The following is a 22,581-nucleotide window of genomic DNA, read 5'->3' on the forward strand; positions in this document are numbered from 1 at the left end:
TTAAATCAACGTGATTTTAATCAGCCAACCCTTGTCTACGAACTCATGGAAAGTATATGTGTATCTTTAAACAAGTATCCCTGATTATAGCTGAACATGTCAATCAAAATGCATCTGAATTGTCTATGCACATGAAACGTATTTATGAATAATGCAAATTAAACTCAATAAGTGTTCCTATTCATGATGACGTTCCTGCAAGGAGAAAATATGCGATGAGGAATCTAAAGGTTCCGGAAAGCTTTGCTATCCGTCATCCGGAGTGGACATATTTCTCTATTGAAAATTGCCAATATCATAAGGTATTAGGTTTGGGGTTACGTTTCATCACCAGGACCAGGAAGAGAACAAAAGCGTCAATGATTGGTAACATCGTGAACGTAGCATTGAACGAGGAAAAAGTATCAGCGACTAAGCCTGGAAATAAAATAACGAAAAAAGATAACGTACGTTAAAATTTATTTCTACACGTATTTTTTTTTACGAATGCGTCAGGGTATGAGTGTGAGCAGGGGGATATCTCTCCCGAAAGGTGTGTGTGGGGGGGGGGGGGGACAAGGGGCTGAAAAAATTAACAAGCCAAAAAAAGGTTATCACCCAAAATGTAAGGTCATTTCGACCAAAACCAATATGACAAGCACCCCCCCCCCCTATTAAAGGTTATCTCGTGGAAAATACATGTTTTATTTTGATTATGAATGATTTATTTCTTTTCATCACAAAAGACCAAAAATAGTAGGGGGACATTTGTATGTTGTCCCCCTACTATTGTGAGTAGGGGGACGCGTCCCCCTGTGTCCCCCCTGGGATTTCCGCCCATGAGTGTGTGGGTGCCTTTTTGTAGATTTAAGGGTGTTTTGTATGTTTGCTTGCGTTTGCATGTCTGATAATCATTTACCGTAAATGTGTTTATTTCGTTAGCTGGACCACCATCCTTTCTATTTATATACCTCGGTTTTGCTCTACGGCAGCCGTACAAGTCGAAAACAGCCGTGAAAACTAAATCGACCTACGATATATTCGACTCGCCAAATATCCATTTGGCGAGTCGAGCGCAGAGTTCATTATTTAGGTCATCTATGCACAAGAATGCGTGAATTGTTTGTATTATACAACCCCCCCCCTCCACCATGTTACTGACATGAAAGAGTTGCCCTGATGCTATATTTGAACTAAATTCTAGATAATTCCAGACCTCGCACTATCCGCACTCTGACGTCAGAGTGCAAGATAGTACTTTTGGTATGACGTCAGAGTGCAGGATAGTGCATTTTGGATGCAATAGTGCAGTTCGCTGTATATCATGTGATCTGATTTCGACCAATCAGATTACAGAACATTCTTGGGAGTTGCATAATACTGGCTGACCCTGATAGGAATGCCCTGATGGGAATGAAGAGATAATTTAGTCAATGTCTTTGATAGGTATAAACTCCAACTTACCACTTACATAACCTCCAAGAAACATCCCCCCTCCGGAAATACATCTTCCAAGTGAAAAGACGACATCAAATTTGTCGGGAGATGCTCTTTCCCTCTCAATAAGGGTTGTGACCACCGCCCTCCCTCCGATGGACATGGCAGAGAAGCATGACGTCACCACCATGACGTAATAGTTGACTACAAACACATCGACGAGTAAAGCACCGATGTTGAGGATCGTAGCGAGGATGTAGACATCAATCGGCTTGAATTGGTGGTTTGTAATGACACCTACACCACATCTGCTTAAAGTATTCCCTACTGCTCCTGAGAATGTCAAGATAATGGTTTTCTGGACCGAGATTCCTCTTTGCAGAACATGGGGTACGAGAAAAGAGTGCCAACCACTGTAGACCATATAGAACGCAAAATCCACACCAAATATCAGGGTAAATACAGGATCTTTGTAGAAATCAGATTCACGAAGGATATTGGTGAAGCTACGAAAGCAATCAACATGCCGATATTGGTTGTTTCCTGAAAAAAATATATACATGTAGATAGGAAAATAGCAATCACGATACGTCCGTCTTACTGATATTTTTCAATACACTGCACTGTTAACGTTAGACAGTCAAGCTGCTATCTGTACCATTGAGGTTGCCTACTACGGAAAGTTTGGTTTAGATATACATACATGTATATATATATCTGGGTGTGTGTGTGTGGGGGGGGGGGCACTTACATTGACAAGTGGATACCATGCGCGACCCCAAAATACGCATAAAGGATGTCTTTTTCAAGATAACGTAATACGTGTAAAAATACTGAAATAAAGAGGCCAAAGGGTATCTATTTCGCTCGGAAATTTTAGATGGTATAACAAAATGTTCTTAAAGGGTGTACTTTCGTCCCAACAGTCAACATTACGTTTTAAGAGTACGATTTGTGGAGGTGGGGCAGTACTCAACTAATGAGGTAGGTAGAAGTGAAACCGACGGCCGACATCCGTGGCATTGCAATTAAAATATCGCTGTACTTGTTTATGGGTTCAATTCGGGGAATACTTGCCAAGAGTATTGTTTTTTGCTTCCAATACTTGTTAAGGGGTGCATTTTCAGATTATGCAAAATTACCTGTCGCGCATGGTATCCACTCGTTAATGTAACCCAAAAGGAAAAACCAGTTAGACCAGTAGACCAATTGGACAAGTATAATATTTGGTAACTCTGGAAGTTGGAACATCGGTTTACTGGTCTAACTGGTCACACTGGTCCAGTTATATTTTACTGGTCCAGTTAAAAATTAAACTGGTCTTCATGCTGGTATCCAATTTTAGCTAGTCCTTACTGGTCTGTTCGTCCGGTCTGACTGGTCCTCGTATTGGTCTTACTGGATCAATTTATGTTGTTGTTTGTTGAAAATTAATGGCGACCAGTCATATTTGACAATTACCGCCAACTCGTTAGGCCAATTTTTTTTTCGACGTGTCTTTAAAAAATCGTTCCCCTCCTTTTTTTTTAATTATTATTTATTATAAAGACCATCGTATCTTAAAGGTTACCGCATGATCCCGTCCTTTTCTAACGACACCGTCCAGACATCGTCCTGTCTCTCCGGTGTAGACAGGGGGCTCCCTTTGGGATACTCTATTGTACGCATTTCGTTTGTTATTTACCATGGTCAGTGAAATGTGATGGAAAAGATGGTTAGTAAATTAATCTTTTTTGCTGTCATTTGAAATGTGATATATGAAATTGGACATTTTCATTGTGAATTAGTTCACACACTTATTAAGAAAGTTTTTACACAACAATGAGTGCCATTGGAAGGATATTCCATTCTAAATCCTGATTTAATAAAAAAAAAAGGAAATATGCAAATGAGGTAAACCACGTGATCAGCATCATCATAATTACTGGTATTACTGGTCTTGACCAGTTCAATTTCAAACAATGAAATATTTTAGAGTCAAAAGGGGCCTAAGCTTTCGATCCTAGCAGAATCTTCGTCGGAGGCAAAATGACAAACATATAAAGTGAAACAACCATGATATAGACCACAAACATCCAACAGCAACGCTAGAAACAAGGAGACAAAAGGGGCATTAGTGAGAAGAGATGACCAATCAGGTTAATGAAGGGGAAGAAAGAAAAGGAGTGGGTAGACACAAAGGGAAGTAGGTGTAAGTCCAAAGAAAGACCTCAAGCCAAGAGGGATTAAGATATGGAGCAGGCAACATCAAACAGGATCTGGAACAAAACAGTGATAAAGGGTATGAGGAAGAGATGAATAACAAGAGAATTAGTGAGAGGTGGGTCAAACAGGTAACAAAGAAAGGCATAAAAAACTGGTGCAAAAGAGTGGGGGAAAAAGACATAAGTATGTATGAAAGAGCAAAAAACAAACTAAGAGAGGAAAGTGAGTGTAAAAATAAATCTGTAAGTATAAAAGTATGTAAATATAACCAGGAAGGAATCTATGTGAATAAATATATAAATGTAAATACATATGGTAGACAAAACTTATATAGTGATCCGCTGGGTGTGGGGGAAAACCAGCAGACTATATATAAAAAAAAAAAAAAAAAACACCTGTATATATGGAAGGGAAGCAAAATGCCTAAAGGGTAAAAGCAAATAAAGAAGCTGATGCTGTAAGAGAGAGGGGGTGTATTAAGTAAACATTAAAAAGGCAAAATTAATAAGTGGTAAATCTAAGAGGTGGGTGGAGAGCAAAAATGAATAAATATATGATGATTATAATATTGCCTGAATAAGGGAGAAAAAATAGAGCTGAGCTTGTATGAGATATGGGAGGAAAGTAGAGGAAGAAACTATAAAGTGACTAATCTAAAAAAGCTGAGGGAAAAAATATGTGTACACAAATGGAAAGTGGAAAAGAAGGGGTAATCAGTCGTTCCCCTCTTGGATGTTAAGGCCATGAGGTTGGATGGTGCGAAGTCGTCTCATCCAGAGCTTCTCTCTGCTAGTACGGACTGAGTCAGGACGTGTACCTAAAGATTCGATGCCCTGTAGCATCATGTCAGTGATGGAGTGGTCGGGAAGGTTAAAATGGCGGCCAACTGGAGTGTCCAGCTTTGCTGTGTTGACGGTGGATCTGTGCCCGTAGAATCGTTTCTTGAGTGTGGTCTTGGTTTCCCCTACGTATTGTACCCTACAAACTCTGCAAGTGATGAGATATACAACATTAGTGGTAGTGCATGTGATGTTACCCTTGGTCCGGTGAGAAAGGCTGGTAGAGTTGCTGGTGAGAGTGTCGCCCTCATGAATGTGTATTTCACATATGATACACCTGTTGCTGGTGCATTTGAAGGTGCCATGCTGTATGGGAGAAGAATGGTTAGTGAGGGAGGGCAATTCAGCACGAACAATGAGGTCCCTGAGATTCGGTGGGCGTCGGTATGCTGAAATATTTTAGATCAGTTGACTATATCTGGGCCCTGTTGTGCAAAGAGTTACGATTGATGCGATAAATCGTCACTATGGAAATCCATCAGTGTCATAATTTTTTCTACGAAAAATTTGCACAATGTCCTATTGATGCAAAGAGAAGCGCGGTGGATTTTCAAGAAAACAATGAATGCATGAATATACATCACAGCTAGAAAATATTTTGAACAAACATGCATAATAGATGTTGACTTTGCTGGCCGTCCATAGTTACGATTGTCAGATCAATCGTAACTCTTTGTACAACAGGGCCCATAGGAATATATCTTGCTTTGATCTTAATCCTAATTAAAGGATATAATTATTTTAATGACAATGTTAATACTTGATAACTATGATAATAATAATTACAATATCAATAAAAATGATAACAGTTAAAAGAATGATAACAACAATAATCATAATTATCATAATAATAATGATAATGATAATTATAAGAAGAACGATGATAACAATGATAAATGATACCGATAATAACTTTCTCTGAATTGCAAGATTCATTTTCCATAATTCGTCAAATGATCTGACTTGAAATAAAGTCATTATTTATTGGACCAGTAACACTAGTTTGATAAAATATAATTTAATTGGTATTACTACTTTGCTTCATCTGTATAAATGGAATTGTTTAAACTTGTCTCCTGTTGATTTTTACTGGTCCAGTTAAAAATCAACTTGTCCAGTAAACATATACTGGAAACCAGTAAACATCTACTGGAAACCATTTATTGGACCAGTAACACCAGCCTCACCATATGGATTTTACCCTAACACTTAAGCGTCAACCTCTTCAAACACACCGCGCGCCGCCGTGAAAAGCCGCAAAAATGTGCCATTTCCCCCCTTTTTGCAACCATATATTTTGATCCGATTGGCCTAGTTCACCAACGGAAAAAGCATTAGAAAATTTAACTCTTCTTCGTTATGGCGATGTTAAATCACGATTTTTTGTTGTGCCATCGCACCGTCATTTTTTGTTTATTTTCCATCAATTTGGTCAAAAATTTCTGTGGTATTGAACTTTTTGACTGAACGCTTCCGGCTAGATCTGGCGGTTTCTTGCCGGGAGTGGGCTATTTTTTACCAACGGAAAAAGATTCAAGTCATTCAGTTCATTCTGAACATTTTGATATATAAATAATTCTCATTGAATGAAAAAAAAACCGTCAAAAGATTAAACAAATTGGAGCCTCCGTCTGATTTGGGGAACTTTGCTACATTTACGCATTTCATTTCTCCACAAGGGAGGGGAAGAGAAACCCGACACCGGGTATCGACAGGGTGACCAGATTTCACAAAATGAAATACGGGACAATTGACAAACGAAGATCAACAAAGAAGCCCACACAAAGCGTTAGACTTTGGAAAAAAATATAAAGAATTGGAAGGGAAGATGGACGAAAGAATGAAGGAGAGAAAGAAATAATGAAGGTGAGAAAGAAAAGAGATGATTGAGAAGGAAAATAAAGGAAAACAGAAAAAAATACAGAAAGTTAGAATAAAAGAAGGATGAAAGAATTAATAAAAGAGATAAAAAAAAGTTTCCGTCATTCTTTGAAATGAATATAGAAAGAAAGAAAAAAAAAGAGAGAAAGAAAAAGAAAGGAAGGGAAAATGAATAAATGTCTGAAAGACAAAATAAAGGAGAGAATTAAAGGGGATAAGAAAAAGAGGGAGGAAAGAAATAACGAAGGAAATAAACATGTTTCCTTCATTCTTTGAAAGAAAGAAAGAAGAAAACTGGAAAGAAGGAAGGGAAAGAAAGAAACGAAAGAAAGAATAAGGGAAAAGAATAAGAAGGGAAAATAAAGAAAGGAAGAAAGAATGGAAGGGAGGAGAGAACGAAAAAAAAGAAAATAATGGAAGGAGAGAAAGAATATAAAGAAACAGGAGACGAAAAAAGAAGGAAGCCAAGGTAATTATAAGGAAAGAAAGAATGAAGGAAATAAAAAAAGGATATTTGATACAAATAAAAATAGATGGAACGAAAAAGGACAAGCAGAAAGGATAGGGTATATATAAAAGAAAGAAAAGGGAAAAGTTCAAACTTTAAGTAAACAAAAAAATCCAATCATCTAATAAAAATCATAATTTTATTTGGTGTTTTTTTAATGTATTTTTAAAATTCAAGAAATAAAATATTTTGGAAATGAATAAAATTTAAAAGTGAAACATATTGTCAAACTTAAAAATTAGATGAAACATCGCGGCATCGTGCACACCAAGACTCAAAACGAAAGCTGAAACAATTAGATCTACAAAAAGTAAATAATTTGTTCCTCCGATTGCATCTCCAAATCATTAGTCTGAGAATCCATTGTATAATTATAAAATTTCCCGCCGATTTTGTGATTATTTTGGTGGAAAAACTGTTTATCATGTGAGATTGTTTTCACCACTGAGAATTTGCTTCGATCCTACATGCCTATACAGTGCGTCCCAGAAAAAACGAAACCGAGATTTAGCGATCATTTATCATTACTTAATCATAAATAAAATAGACAAATGACCTACCAATTTAAAGCTTAGAATCTCCTCTTTCATCTGATATTACACAGATTATTTCTCATTCACGCATGAGTGAGCAAAAACAATTTGAAGAAAGGATATCAAAAAATCATTTGTCGGTGGGTATCTGGGTTTCAAAATGAAAACCACATTTTTGAAAAGTTCAATATCTCCTCTTTAATTTCATACCTAAATTACAGAAAATGGTCAAGAAAATATTAACAAAGTTCTGGTCATTTGAAATAAGGCTTGAATTTCAATAATTTCATAAAATGAAGAGATTCTCCACGCTGGCTTTCAAACTCACTCGACACTCCGTTTGTTCACGATCAGCCATGCATTAAATCTATCGTTCACCATGCGAAAGCTTCTGTGGGAATCCAGTGAAAACACATTTATCTCATAAAATTATGGAAATGCAAGCCTAATTTTAAATGACCAGAACTTTTTATTTCTCGACCATTTTCTGTAATTGAGGTACTAAATTAAAGAGTAGAAATTAAACTTTTCAAAAATGTTGTTTTCTGTTTGAAACCCAGATACCCCCTCCAAATGTGTTTTTGGTATCCTTCCTTCAAATTGTTTTTGCTCACCCATGCCTGAATAAGAAATAACCTAAGTAATATCAGATGAAAGAGGAGATTCTAAGCTTTAAATTGGTATGTCATTTGTCTATTCTATTTATGATTAAGTTATGATAAATGATCGCTAAATCTCGGTTTCGTTTATTCTGGGACGCACTGTATAGTAGCATGCCACACACAGGCAGGAGGCCAGTTCGTTTGCAATGTATTGGGTTAGCAAGAAATCACCGCAGAACTTGCAAAAGTTTACAGTGTTATCGATTTGATTGTTGTCCCTGCTTGGTCAGCTGTTGGTTATCTCATGAAAATTCGTCACTTGTAAATGTATTGACTACATTTTGTTCAATATTCTGAAATACGGGACAAATAGGCGTCCGGGAAGGGTTTGTCGGGACGCCGGGACACAGGATCAAAATACGGGACAATCCCGGGAAATACGGGACGTCTGGTCACCCTGGGTATCGATGAGATTGAATGAGAAAAAGATGAAGAAGAGAGGCGACATCTGTACTAATCTTCAGCAAATAATCACGTAGGCATAGAGCGATGAGACAGCTAATGAATTGTTTCTCCCATTCCTTGAAAAGAAAATGACAAGAAACAATGCCTGCTGAAAATGAACAGTCTCAATAAATTGCCGTACGTGTCCCTCCCACCATGCCCACCTCCGTGTCACCCTTGCTCAAAATAGAACGGTCGCAAACCTAGCGTGATCCAATTCGATCCAATCAGATTCAACCGCGCAGCTGAGCGGACATTGTACGCTTAGTCGAGTCATGTTAGTTGGTTCTGCGAGTGCGCACAGCTGACCCGGGCTGATTAAAAGCTTCAAATTAGGTGAAAGAAATCGGGGGTCACAAATTCATATCTTTGATGAAAAACAATTTAACTGGTGTCACTAGTTGCTTCAACTGGAATGCAATTGATTTTTACTGGTCCAGTTAAAAATCAACTGGCCCAGTCAAAATATACTGGAAAGAGGAAACCAGTGAAATTCTACTGGAAACCAGTAAAAATCCTTACTGGTCTTACTGGTTTTCCTTCTGGGAAGTGTCGCCTACCTCCCCCCCTTCGGGGTGTGTATGCGGGTGAAGGTGTGTGTGCGTGTATGTATGTGGGTAAGCCCTGTTACCGTTTTCAAAAAACAGAAACCAATCGAGCGATATAAGGGTGAAAACTTCATAAAAAATACTGGCCTCACTGAGCCTTCAACGGATCTGTTACTTAAGCTTCCGACCTTACACCTCACCTTCTGACAGGCCTGACCCATGGAAATTCGTTGCTTTGTCTTCTTCCGTTATGTCCATTTCCGAAGGTCCTGTAGACGAGCTTTCGATTGGCTTATAACCATTTCTCTGTGTACTTATTTTGTCGAATTTCATTCTTATTCCCACAGCGCATGGAATGGTATGCGCTACAAGGGCGCTTATAATGAGCAATCCACCTCTCCAACCGTACGGGTGACGAAGGAATTCAGCTACGATTGGCAAAAGGACCATACCGGCGCCATACCCGCTCAAACCAAGGCCATAGCATAGATTGTAGTTTTCCTGAGCCACATGATGTAATGTCAAAATACAACTTGTAATCAAGGTAGCGATTCCAAAACCTGTTTGATACGATGAATTGAAAAAAAACCCCACATATTATATACATGCATAACAGGCACACCTGAATATTTTAGGGTTTTTTGGATTCCTCAGAATGTAAGGTTTGCCTCTTCGGGGTCTCCAAAAGATATATATTTTAACAAAGTTAATATATGGATTGAGGCGGGGTACATTCGTCATGATTCATGTGCCAGAGCTTCATTTAAGCAGTAACCTGCAAAGCAATGTAAATTTTCCAAGAGAAACAAATTAGAAACAAATAAAACAAAATTGATAGTGTTTTACCGACACCGAAATGCATTTTGCCCGTATGTATCATAGATTACGGTGTAGCAGACACACCAACAAAAGCGGTACGAGAAGCCGATGGGAGCTATTGTGTTGAGATTGTGTTATCTCGAATGACATACCATTGATCGCTTTATTGTCCGATTCGTGAGTGTGACTGTGACATAGAGGTTGTTTTGGTCTCGTTTTAGCGCAATATCACGTCATACATTTTGACATATTTGCCCTCTTTCTAGGCAAATTAAGACACTAATACTGTCATGAAGCATATCGATGTTTTCGCTAATATATTCTCTTTCATGTAGAATGTTGACATTTTGTATTAATTGTTGTTATTTATAAAACAGTTCAGGATTCTTGAAAAAAAATACTCTTTTTAATTTATAATTTGCATAATTTATGTAAATTAGGTAATAATAAACAAGGATATCCCAATTATTTTATGACAATTTTCTTCCCTGTCTTACCCTAAGTCTTTATTTTCCAATTTTAGGGAAGTTCTGGTGAAATATATATTCTGAATTACTTGTTTTACATATCGACATAATATGCAAATTTATGCAAATTACTTGCTTATTTGCATAGATACAGCGTGTCTCTTTGGATGAATCTTTTTCTTTTGACTCAAGGAACATTTGTGCCAAGTGGGACATTTGTACTAAAAAATGCAGCGTTCACCCCTTTTTTTGCAGTTAATAAGTATACTAGTAGTAGAAAAGACAATTCTGCATCGGCTCGTGGTTCAGAACCTACTACTTTGGTGGTGCAAATTGCCGATTCTGAACTGCGAGCCGATGCAAGTTATACCGTGTTACACTAGCGTCGTCTACTGCGTAAACTAAATGAGCGAATATGACCAAAACTAACCATTATATTATGCAAATTAGAACACTTTTCCATATTCGGAGTTTTTGGGACTTTAAGTATGGTCTTCTATACACCTAAAAAAAATGTCCTACATTGGAATAAAGTCTGTTGCAATTTGTTCCAAGTGAAAACTAAAAAAAAAATACTGGACTAACAGCAAACCTATCGGGATCATGCAATTTAGTGGTTCAATAAAGGAAGAAGTTGGATAATGGAAAGCATTCTGTAAAATATACGCATGGAACGTCTATTCGGATAATTACCTGTCATTGAGAGAAAGATGATCATTTGAGCTTTGCTAGTTGCCAATGACAAGAGCGCCACTCCTAATGTTTGAAGACACGCCCCAGAAATAACCAACGGACGACGAAGAAAATGATATCGACAGAGGGCGGCAATTATTGGACCTTTGGAAAAGAGATAACGTAATGGTTAGCAAAGAAAAACCGAATAATAATAATAATAATAATGGTAGTAATAATAGTAACAAAACTGCTATTGTATTACTACTACTTGATTATCTGGAATGAGGACGGGGGCAAAATTATGAACAGCCCTCTCCAAAGAAGATTTCGATCTTTAAAGGTAAACGAAAAGTTTGGGCCGAAAATTATGTTTATGATTGCTATATAATCATGGCCTTATGCAGCATTAGGACAGTTGCCCCGGCCCCAGAAATTTTGAAATTTTACATTTTTTTTTCAAATGGAAATTCATCATTATGCACGAAATCCTTTCATTTCACTTTACAAAATGGAAAAGCGCCTCAATGGCAAGCTCAGCCGCGTCACTCCCTTACTTTCGATTTTTTTCGAAAGTGTACACGTGCTATTCCCCAAGCGAAACATTTCTGTAGAGGGCCATGTAAAAATACAACTTACTGCTACTGTAGGGGAAGGCGGGGGAAGTTGTGACAGTTTTTGCTTTTTGCATGTTAGAATTGATATGATTAATAATCTTGTCGAAATAAGTACCTTGCCTTGAAATTTCATTCTTCTGAAATATTTTCCACCTATATATAACTTTCTACCCCAACAATGAAAGTCATCGTGACCTTTGAAAAAACCGATGTCAAATGGCTCAACTTGCCCCATATATGGGGTAAGTTTGAGCCACCTTCTGGGGTAAGTTGAGCCACAAAAACTATGTACAAAATGTATGGGGGAGAACCAGCATGTCAATTTTTGGTTTAAAGTCTTTTCACTTGCTAATTCTCTATAAATACTAACATCCTGTAAAAGGAAAAGAGCAGTCATGTATATTTGCTCCTTTCAGCCTGCATTTCAATCTATTTTTATGGTTTGTTTGTTTTTTAAGATACATTACCATAGGAATTACCATGGCTCAACTTGCCCCATGCTGTTTGGCTCAACTTACCCCAGTCCGAACTTAGTGCGATAATTTTGTATCCACAAATTTATTATGCATCCATCATATAAAAGACTATGACAAGAATGAAGATCCATACCTGGACTAATAATATTGTTATCATGTCTTTATTATATTCAAAGATGTGTGTGTTTATAAAGCACTTATCTATTTCACACTCTTTTTTACTTTTTTGGCTGAAATTCATATGTTTCCCTCTAAAAAACTACTTTTTGTTTCAAAGTTGGAAACAATGTGGTGGGGTTAGGGGTTATGCTATGGGTCATCAATACATGACACCACCACAATGTCTGACTCATTCATTATTGGCCTGGGGCTGGTGGCTCAACTTGCCCCTATGCTCAACTTACCCCGCCTTCCCCTACTATAGTTCCACCTGCAGCCACACGGGTGTAAGGGCAGTTACTATTCAGTCGGGTCGCGTGCGCGTTTCGTAATTACTCGGGTTGTGGATTTCGGATGCGATCTTTTGCATTTTTTTTCAATGGGCCAAACACTCTGGGGAAATGAACTTGAAATTTGAGTTTGGTTTCAAGCCGGCAAGTGCCTTAAAAATAATGAACTGGACTACTGTTTTAACCTAACAAACGAGCGAATTTATTCCAGTATAATATTATAAGTAGTACCTGTATATGACATAATGAGTCCCTTTCGTTTCCAGTCTTAATACAGATCTTATCATCGTCATCACTCTTCCTCCAGATACCAGGTTGCTTTTTCAAATGCACAATAGACTTGCCGATAGCTCTTTTAAAGGTTGCGGCGGATCCGCCACAACCTTCATTCATGAAACTGGTAAATTTACCGGAGGTTGCAGCGGATCCGTGGCAACCTTTTCTTTGAATATTTATGTAACCAGAATGGCAAGCCGATCCGCCACAACCTCCATTCATGAAACGGATAAATCTACAGGAGGTTGCAGCAGATTCGTGGCAACCTTTTCTACGTATATTCACGTGACCACATGACTAACTAGGAAAGAAATTTGTGAGAATTTGGGCCTAGGATCTAAGTCTACCAGTTATAAAGAACGCTAATTTAGATCTATCGCCTACAAATCTAGATCTATGTTAATGTACATCTAGACCTTCTAGATCTAGAGTGGATCTATAATAATCTAAAATCATGATCTGGTCTGGATAATAATAATAATAATAATAATAATAGCGGCATATTTACCCAGGGTAGCCACTTCAGTTCCGAAAACTGTTCTCCCAGCGGGCCCTAATGTAAGTACTAGGCCTAAATCCCCCTAGATATAGTTGTATTTCTAGATCTAGATGTAATCAAAGTTTAGGTCCCAGGATCTAGGTCTAACGTTAGAATAGGTTCTAGATTTAGATAGGCCTAACGCAGGCACGAGCAATGATATCTAACGTTAGATCTAAATCTAGCCTAGGTATACCTAGAGCTCTAGATCTATCTCTGTAATAGATTTTAGACTCTATATCTGTTTTGTTTACAGTATTTTATCTCGGATTTTGGACCGTGGGATGACGGAATAAAGTTCCACATAAGCCACGCTAAAGTCTGTGAATACATTTCTTTTGGAGTGAGAGTATGTAACCGAAGCTTCGTCAGTTTATCGAGGATAAAGGGCGGCAGCCACAATAAAATACAATTGGAGGCTATAAGACAAGTACACTTATTAGCAATCAATACGGAAAAGCGGTGCCTACTCTGCTATGCAGGTGAGACAAAAACCCAAGATTGTTTTACTTTCTTACTTGGTATGAAGAAAACGGTGTTCAGAAGTCCAAGTGCAACTCCCATATCAGTCGGTGTGGTTTTCAGATCAATATTAATGTCGCTTATAAAGAATCCTATTGCCTTTATTATACCTACATGTCCAGATGCTGACAGGAATATACATATTATTACAGGTAAACTCGGAGAAGAAATGATTTTATAACAGCTACCCATTATGTATTAGGAATACAAATTGAAACCGCGCTTCAGCAAAAGTACACTCACATAACCCATAACACATTGGGTATTGAGTTAACAGTATATGATTGCAACCAGAATGAGTTGATACAACGACATACAGGAGATATTGTTGGGTTTGGGCTTTACAAAAGTTTATGGTTGAAAGGAATATACATATAGTACTAAAAAGAGAACTTTTCTCTCTTTATCATGTTCATATGGTTGTTTTGAAACCAACGGATAAAAAAGTCATTCATAGTCGTGACAGTCAAGGGGCGGACACAGGATTTTCTGAAGGGGGGGGGGGGGAAGGAGAAAAAAAATGACAAGCCAAAAAAATAAAATAGTTTTCAACCACAAAAAAGGATATTCGTACCCGAAAAAATTGTCAAGAAAAAAAAAAAGTCACCTCTGTTATAACGGCATTTTTACATTAAAATTGTTTAAATTTGCCTCTCAAATGGAAGGGGTGTGAACAAAAGGGTTTTCAGAAGTCCAAGTGCAACTCCCATATCATTCGGTGTGGTTTTCAGATCAATATTAATGTCGCTTATATAGAATCCTATTGCCATTATTATACCTAAATGTCCAGATGCTGACAGGAAGATACATACTTTTACAGGTAAACTCGGAGAAGAAATGATTTCAAAATAGCTAACCCGGACAGCTACCCATTATGAATTACGATCACAAATTGAAACCGCACCTCAGCAAAAGTGCATCCATTTAACACACTGAATATTGAGTTAACAGTACGACTGGAACCAGAATTGAATATTACACAAAAGATATTCAGGAAATATTGTTTGATATGGGCTATACAAAAGTTTTTGGTTGAAAGGAATTTAGTCATAACTTGTCTCTCTTCGTCATGTTCACAACAGCGAAGCATGGTTGTCGTGGATTTAAAGATAGTGTGAACCAGAGGGTAAAAAGGTCACACATACCTGGGGCGCGTTTCATCAATATTTTCATCCGACAAGTTGTCAGATCTGACATCTTTCCATGATTTTGATTGGCTGAGAGGCACTGTTCCTATGGTAACTGTCGGATAAAATGGGACTTGTCGGATATTAAACGTCTGACAAGTCCTTTCATGAAACGCTCCCCAGGAGTCATATACAGGAAGGAGCTTCGGTAGAAGCTAATACACGGCCAAAGAAAGTCACTGATTGAGAATAAAAATATAATCATATAAAAATATGATATTTTCTCTCTTCACCAGGTTCACAACAACAAAATATGGTTGCTGCAAATTTAACGATAGTATGAACCACACTCTAAAAAATATTGCGTAAAATGCTCCATTAGTGTAGTTATGTGTCCAACTAACATTGGGCATTGCTTTTGGGCATTTTTTATTTATCCAGTGTGATGAAACTTTCGCCCATTCTAAAGTTATGTACTGCATATTTTTAACCTTACTGGACAATATGATTCCTGCATTGGGTAAAATACTGCCCTAAATTGTTATGACACATAATTATCCTCGTCTTGTAAAAATCTTACCCAAAATTGTTTACAGTGCAACGCATAAAAAGGTCGTACATACATTAAAGCGATGGAAGCTAATACATTGCTAAAGATTGATACAGAGTCACTGAATACAAAATCAGTGATTAACTACAAGGATCTTTAAATACATTTGCTGGAATATTATGCAGTTTATAATAGAACGAGTTTGTTTTGTCAGACAGGTCCGAAGTAATTTGGAAACGAAATTTTCGCCACCTTAGAAAAACAAATAGTCAGAAATTTCAATAGTTCAAGGAATACTATAGTTGACATAACTTCTCTTCCTAGAAGAGAATATTACCCTGATTTAACGTTAGAATAACAACTGTTTTAATTTGAAAAAAGATCATAATTGTTCGTTTTTTTAAATACATTTATCTAGAATAATTGATATGTAAAGAAACCCCAACTTGCAGGACACAATTTTCCTTTAAAAATTGCCCCCTCCAACTTCCCCGCGCAAGGACCGAATTAAAAAATGAAATAGTTAGATGAATACTTAAAAATTAAATACATATTAGATGAATGAATAAATATATGAATAGATAGATAAACAAATGAAGAAAGAAATAATAATAATAATAATAATAATAATAATAATAAAGGTATATTTACCCAGGGTAGCCACTTCAGTTCCGAAAACTGTTCTCCCAGCGGGCCCTGCTATTATTACCCGGCTAAGCTAGGCTACCTTCTCGGTGCACACAGCTTTTTGAGGAATTACTTCCTGCCGGTACCCATTTACCTCACCTGGGTCGAGTGCAGCACAATGTGGATAAATTTCTTGCTGAAGGAAATTACGCCATGGCTGGGATTCGAACCCACGACCCTCTGTTTCAAAGTCCGAAGACTAATAAATGAATACGTAAGTAAATAAATAGATGAAATGAGTAAGTTTTCTTGTTTAAAAATGGCCAACTTCATGCCTTTATTAAAAGCCCCCAAACATGTGAAAACCACATCTCCTCTTTGACAGAAAAAAAAGATCTAGAACTCCACCTGGGAACGTGCGTTTCTGTAGGCAGCGTAGGCGTTTTCCCAAGTTGCAATCAACAATGAAAAATCAAATTGTGATTACGTGAAAGCTCCGTGACATAAAGCAGGGGCGGATCCAGGATTTTCCAAAGGGGGTGGGGGCAATTTTTTCGGAGGAAAACTTTGACAAGCTAAGAAAAAAGAAAGGTTAGCAACCACACATAAAGGATATTTCGTACCCGAAAATATTTGACAAGCCCCCCCCCCCAAAAAAAAAGTCTTCACCTCTGTAAATGGCATTTTTACATTAAAAATATTTAATTTTGCTTCTTAAAAGGAGGGACGAGCTCCCTGTGCCCTCCTCCTGGATCTGCACCTGATATAAAGTATTCTTCTTAAATGAAGTATTGCAACACAGAACGTCTTTACAATAACAGGAATGAAAATGGTTCATTGAGCAGATCATCAGAGGGCAAGGGCGAAAAATACGTAAAAAAACTGAATGCAATATGGTTAAACCATTGTGGTAGTTCATTGCTTAGCGTTCATATGTGTTACCGTTGTACATTCCTATCATTTAGATTGCTCCATTTGAAAACGAACTATTTATATACAGAACTATTGCTGGCACAGGATTTTACGAATTTTATTACTTAGGAAGACGGATTTAGTCACCTAAAACAGCATTTATGTTTGCGACAGCATATACTGCGCACCTTGATTGTGACCTTATTTACGTATTGTGACATCATAATTCATGTGACAATCCTTGGCAGATATATTATTTGAGGCGAGTTAACCGATATATACATACTTACAGATATTTTGTCCCTGATTTTTGCGACCAAAGAACATGAAGAAAGCAGCAAAGCCAAGAAAAGAAAAAGGAGTGAAACATACCATTTCCTGAATATCATATCAAAGTCTATAAAACCATCGTAAACAAAACGTTAAAATTTTGGTTCTCTCTCTTCGTTCGCTTGCACAAATTCAGATTTTTTTTCATTTCCCAGGTCTGTTCTACTGGATATTTTCGGCACATTACACCAGACCTATATTTTACATTTGATATTTAGACAAAAAATATTTATTTCTTTAAGAGAGTTTCTGTACACAAAAACTAATTATAGTCAATGAAGACTTGATTTCAGTTTGAACAAATTTATTTCTAAATGACAACAAAGCAATGACTTATTATAAAGTGTTGCATATAAACATAATTCAGTTTAAATACATAAAATAGCTGCCATAAACATCAAGGCATGGATGTTGAACGATATCTGGATACAGTTAATCGAACCGTATAATGTGTTTGACAAAATCAGTGTATTTTGCAGCATACATATGATGTTTTCTTTTCTTTTTCTTTTTCTGATTATGCAGATTAAATAAAATCTATCTATACAATTATCGGCACTTATAACTTCCGAGCTTGAAAGTTTACTTTCTCCGGTGATCCATATATCATGCAATTATATTAGGTTTTGAGAAAGTATTTTTTTTTTCCTCTATTAGAGGATTTATTAACATCAAAATCAGGGGTTACACAATAAATCACATTCAAATCAAAGGTTACACAATCATAAATCATGAAACATATAAGTATTATTACAATAATTACAAAGTCATATTTACGTTACATAGGTTTTCTAACATGAATCGTAACAAGCTCTTGGGCAGTTCATCCTTTTCTTTGGTCTTTTTACTATCAATGTTGTACATTTCTATCCGTTTTTTAATTTCTTTTATAAATACATGTTTCAAAACAAAATTTCTTTTTTCAATTCCTGATTTGTTCCTATCCAAAATAACTTTATATATTGACCAAAATGCAATAGTTACAAAGATATTTGTTTTACTATCACTTTCAACTTTAAGTAATTGTTTGATGTTTACTTCCACTTTTACATTGTAAACTTCTCGCAAAATAATTTTGATATATTTGAAACAGGATTTGTTTACTTCACAGTCAGTAAAAGCATGTATAATATCTTTTTTAACCTTGCATGTTGGACACAAATCATCTGTTGCAAAATTCCATTTGAACAGGTTACTTCTTACTGGTAAGAGATAATATAATAACTTAAGATTGAACTCTCGTAATTTATTTTCTCTAACTTGAATAAGATTATTTTTAAATACATTTGCCCAATTTACATTAATATCAACTTTGTTCTCCCAATGTAAACAGCCTTTATTGGAAAAAGTATTTTTTGAGGGAAACAGGTTATATATAGTATTACTTCTCAGATCACTGGTGCATTTCAAACTTTTTCCAATAAATACCTGGGGAGCAATAAAACCATGAAGTCGGATAGTGATGCCACTATTATCGCTCAAACTGTTTATCCAAATTGCTGGTATTGCCTTTTTTAATTTTGTGTAGTCGAAAATAACAGTATTTTTACTTCTTTTTATATCGATCTTTCTCTGAATGTTTTCCATTGGTATGTAACCATTTCTCTCAATAATGTATGTTAAGTAAACTATACCACTTCTATACCAGTCTTTATATAATAAAGACTGGTTATCAAATATTATATGTTTATTATGCCAAAGTATTTGATTTCGAATATCATTACAGGTAGGGTTAGACATACACACATCTTTCAATGTGGTAACAGTTCTAAAAATTTCCCAGGCCTCTAAATATTTCTTTGCAAAAAGTTGGTATTTTCCTTTCGTTTTCAATTTTCAGTGTTTTAATACTGAAATTACAATTTAAAAGGAACGAGATACCTCCTAGGAGGTCAAACCAATATAAACACATTTTTTCCCATATTTCTGTTTTGTCATTCAAAAACCTTCCTAACCATTTTAACCGAAAGCTTAACATTTGATGGTGAACATCAGTCATTTTTATTCCACCATTGATGTAATTTTCTGTTAAAGTACATCTTTTATTTTTTTCTACTTTTCTGTTCCCCTAATGAATCTATACACTATATTATTTAAAATTGTCAGGAATTTCGTTGGAATGGAATCAACAATGCTCAAATGTATTATTTGACTAAGTGCTAAACATTTAAGAATAGTTACCCGACCAAAAATAGTTAAGTTTCGTTTTGACCAGCTGTCAAGTGTCTGTTTCAATTTAGTTAATTTTTCTTCCCACTCTAAGTTTAGCGATTTAGGTTTTGAGAAAGTATAGTGGTAATTATTTATCAGAGGTTCGACTGGCAATTACTAGTACCATTTTTTTCCGAGGGGCGTAGCCCCGAGGGGAAAATGGTTACATTGCCAGTCCGAGTCAAACCAAGAATTAATGATTCCCACTATGCTTTCGAAAGAACCGCCTGACATATATATATATTTGTCATCCCTCTTGTGGACCTAGTCCTTCTGATTTTAACCATTCTAGATCACATCCAACGTTGCCTGACCTAGCCCTACTCTAGGCCTGTCGAGTTAATGCTAAACAGCTCCTGGTTAGGTTGCGCGTGGCTTCTACCCGACTGAACTTAATGAGAGGTATTAGAGTTAAATACGTACTAACTCTATGTGAGAAGTCTGCTGCGCTGGTTTGCCGCTGCTATAGTTGCCCTCAAATTGTAAATAAACACGCTCTAAAAATTAGTATCGGATCTTGACTCGCCTTTTTTAGGTAAGTTTATTAAAAATCTAAGGATGTTGTATGAAAGGCTGTCGGAATTATATTTTCTGCATTGTAATCTAGACCCAATTTCACACTATTCTTTTTTTGTCGGTAAGTAATTTGAGCGAGAACTTGTGTTTCACTTTATTTATTTATATACCCGGGGCAATGCAGATTTTGTGTATTTTTGCACTAAATTCATCAGAGTCGATGAGAAATAAATAAAAATGAATGCTCAGTCTTAGCAAAGGCCATTTTATGTAGGGTTGTTGCCATGATTTAGTGAAGTTTGGCAGGAGCATTTCCTGTGCATCATTGAACCTTTCTCAGTGTACCCGATAAATGAAGCACAACTTAACAGACAGTCGGCCTTGGTTCAACCCCTCTTGGCTAAATTCTCTGTTAGAATATTAAGGCCTATAATAGTATGACTTTAGAGTTTATTCTTTAAATTCCCTTTTTACACATTTTTCTTTTGTTCTTGAGTACCATTGCTATGGGTTTACAATTATACATTTTATTTATTATTAACTTATTTACAAAAATTATGTGTGAAATGTTTTTGCTTACTTTCCAACCAAAGAATAGAAACCACAGCAAAGCTTCTTCTTTTTTTCAATCTGACATAGCTTATGATAGTGATTGTTACTTCATGTACACGTAGTGTTAATTTTTTTATCAGTTTGCAAGTTGAAAATGTTCATCTTCATATGACATGGCAAAAGTAGATCATGTGAATGATCAAACAAGAACTGCCAAAAAACATTTTTTAAACTCTGACTCATATTTAAAAAAAAAACTGCTGTCTAAAAACATGTCTCAAAAACATTGTGACATAAAGTAATGAGAAATCTATTTTCTTATCAACAAAGAAGAATTTAATGGGGAAAATGTTGTAAGTCCACTGATAAAATGTGGAGTAGGGTGCTAAGTGTTAACCGCTTACAGGCTGCATTGCAAGATCAACCTGATTTTATTGACATGATTTCAATTGTTTTTTTAGTTGATATGGATGATTTATTTATGTTTTGATGATATAAAGTTAATAAAATCTCTATTTTGAGTAAAAAAAATATAACACCACTAAAGCATTTTGGGCATGTTTCAATGGAAGTGAATTAAATCAATGACTTTAAAAAATCATCATGATCATGGTGAAAGTGAAGTAGGGGGCGAAGAGTTATCCGCTTATATGCGACATTGCAAGATGAAACTGATTTTATTGATGTGATTTTAATTGTTTTGAATATATATGAAGGATTTCTTTATGTTTTAATGATATAAAGTACATAAATTATTTCTATTCTGAGTAAAAAAACATAACACTGCCACAAATAATAATAAACAAGTGGAATGCCTCTGGCCGTCTCACCTGCATCACGCGGTTCAATATAGCAGCAGTGCTGACTTTGAATACTACTCTAACTCGCACAAGATGTTCAGTGATACATGGTTACTCTTATGTCCACTTTTTTATGAACGAGACCAATAAACTTAGAGAGATATGATGGTTATTCAACAAAAAACCCCAACATGGCCAAAGTTCATTGACCATACATGACCTTTGACCTTGATCATGTGACCTGAAACTCGCACAGGATGTTCAGTGATACTTGATTACTCTTATGTACAAGTTTCATGAATAAAATCCATTAACTTTCATAGTTTTGATGGTAATTCAACAGATAAACCCAATTCGGCCAAAGTTCATTGACCTTTGACCTTGGTCATGTGACCTGAAACGCGCACAGGATGTTCAGTGATATTTGATTACTCATATGTCCAAGTTTAATGAACTAGACTAATAAACTTTCAAAGTTATGATGGTAATTCAACAGATACCCCCGATTCGGCCAAAGTTCATTGACACTAAATGACCTTTGACCTTAATCATGAGACCTGAAACTTGCACAAAATATTCAGTGATGCTTGATTACTATTATGTCCAAGTTTCATGAATCATATCCATAAACTTTCAAAGTTATGATGGGAATTCAACAGATATCCCCAATTCGGCCAAAGTTCATTGACCCTAAATGACCTTTGACCTTGGTCATGTGACGTGAAACTCATGCAGGATATTCAGTGATACTTGATTAACCTTATGTCCAAGTTTCATGAACTAGGTCCATATATTTTCCAAGTTATGATGACATTTCAAAAACTTAACCTCAGGTTAAGATTTCGATGTTGATTCCTCCAACATGGTCTAAGTTCATTGACCCTAAATGACCTTTGACCTTGGTCATGTGACATGAAACTTTAATTGGATGTTCAGTAATACTTGATTAACCTTATGGCCAAGTTTCATGAACTAGGTCCATATACTTTCTAAGTTATGATGTCATTTCAAAAACTTAACCTCAGGTTAAGATTTGATGTTGACGCCGCCGCCGCCGTCGCCGCCGCCGTCGCCGCCGCCGTCG

At 36.3% G+C, this 22,581-nt stretch overlaps 1 protein-coding gene across 1 annotated transcript; it reads right to left on the bottom strand.

Annotated features, from left to right (window-relative positions):
• Positions 1-14,064, bottom strand: LOC121431219 (monocarboxylate transporter 2-like). Its single transcript, XM_041628731.1, has 5 exons — positions 13,869-14,064; positions 11,016-11,159; positions 9,237-9,596; positions 1,444-1,959; positions 1-417 (listed from the first exon to the last, which is right to left on the bottom strand). Exons 1-5 carry the CDS (start codon positions 14,062-14,064, stop codon positions 296-298), a joined length of 1,338 nt encoding a protein of 445 aa, XP_041484665.1. The 3' UTR covers positions 1-295.
• Positions 14,065-22,581: the final 8,517 nt, after the last annotated feature.

This window comes from Lytechinus variegatus, chromosome 17 (genome assembly GCF_018143015.1).
Source record: "Lytechinus variegatus isolate NC3 chromosome 17, Lvar_3.0, whole genome shotgun sequence".
NCBI classification, from domain to species: Eukaryota; Metazoa; Echinodermata; class Echinoidea; order Temnopleuroida; family Toxopneustidae; genus Lytechinus; species Lytechinus variegatus.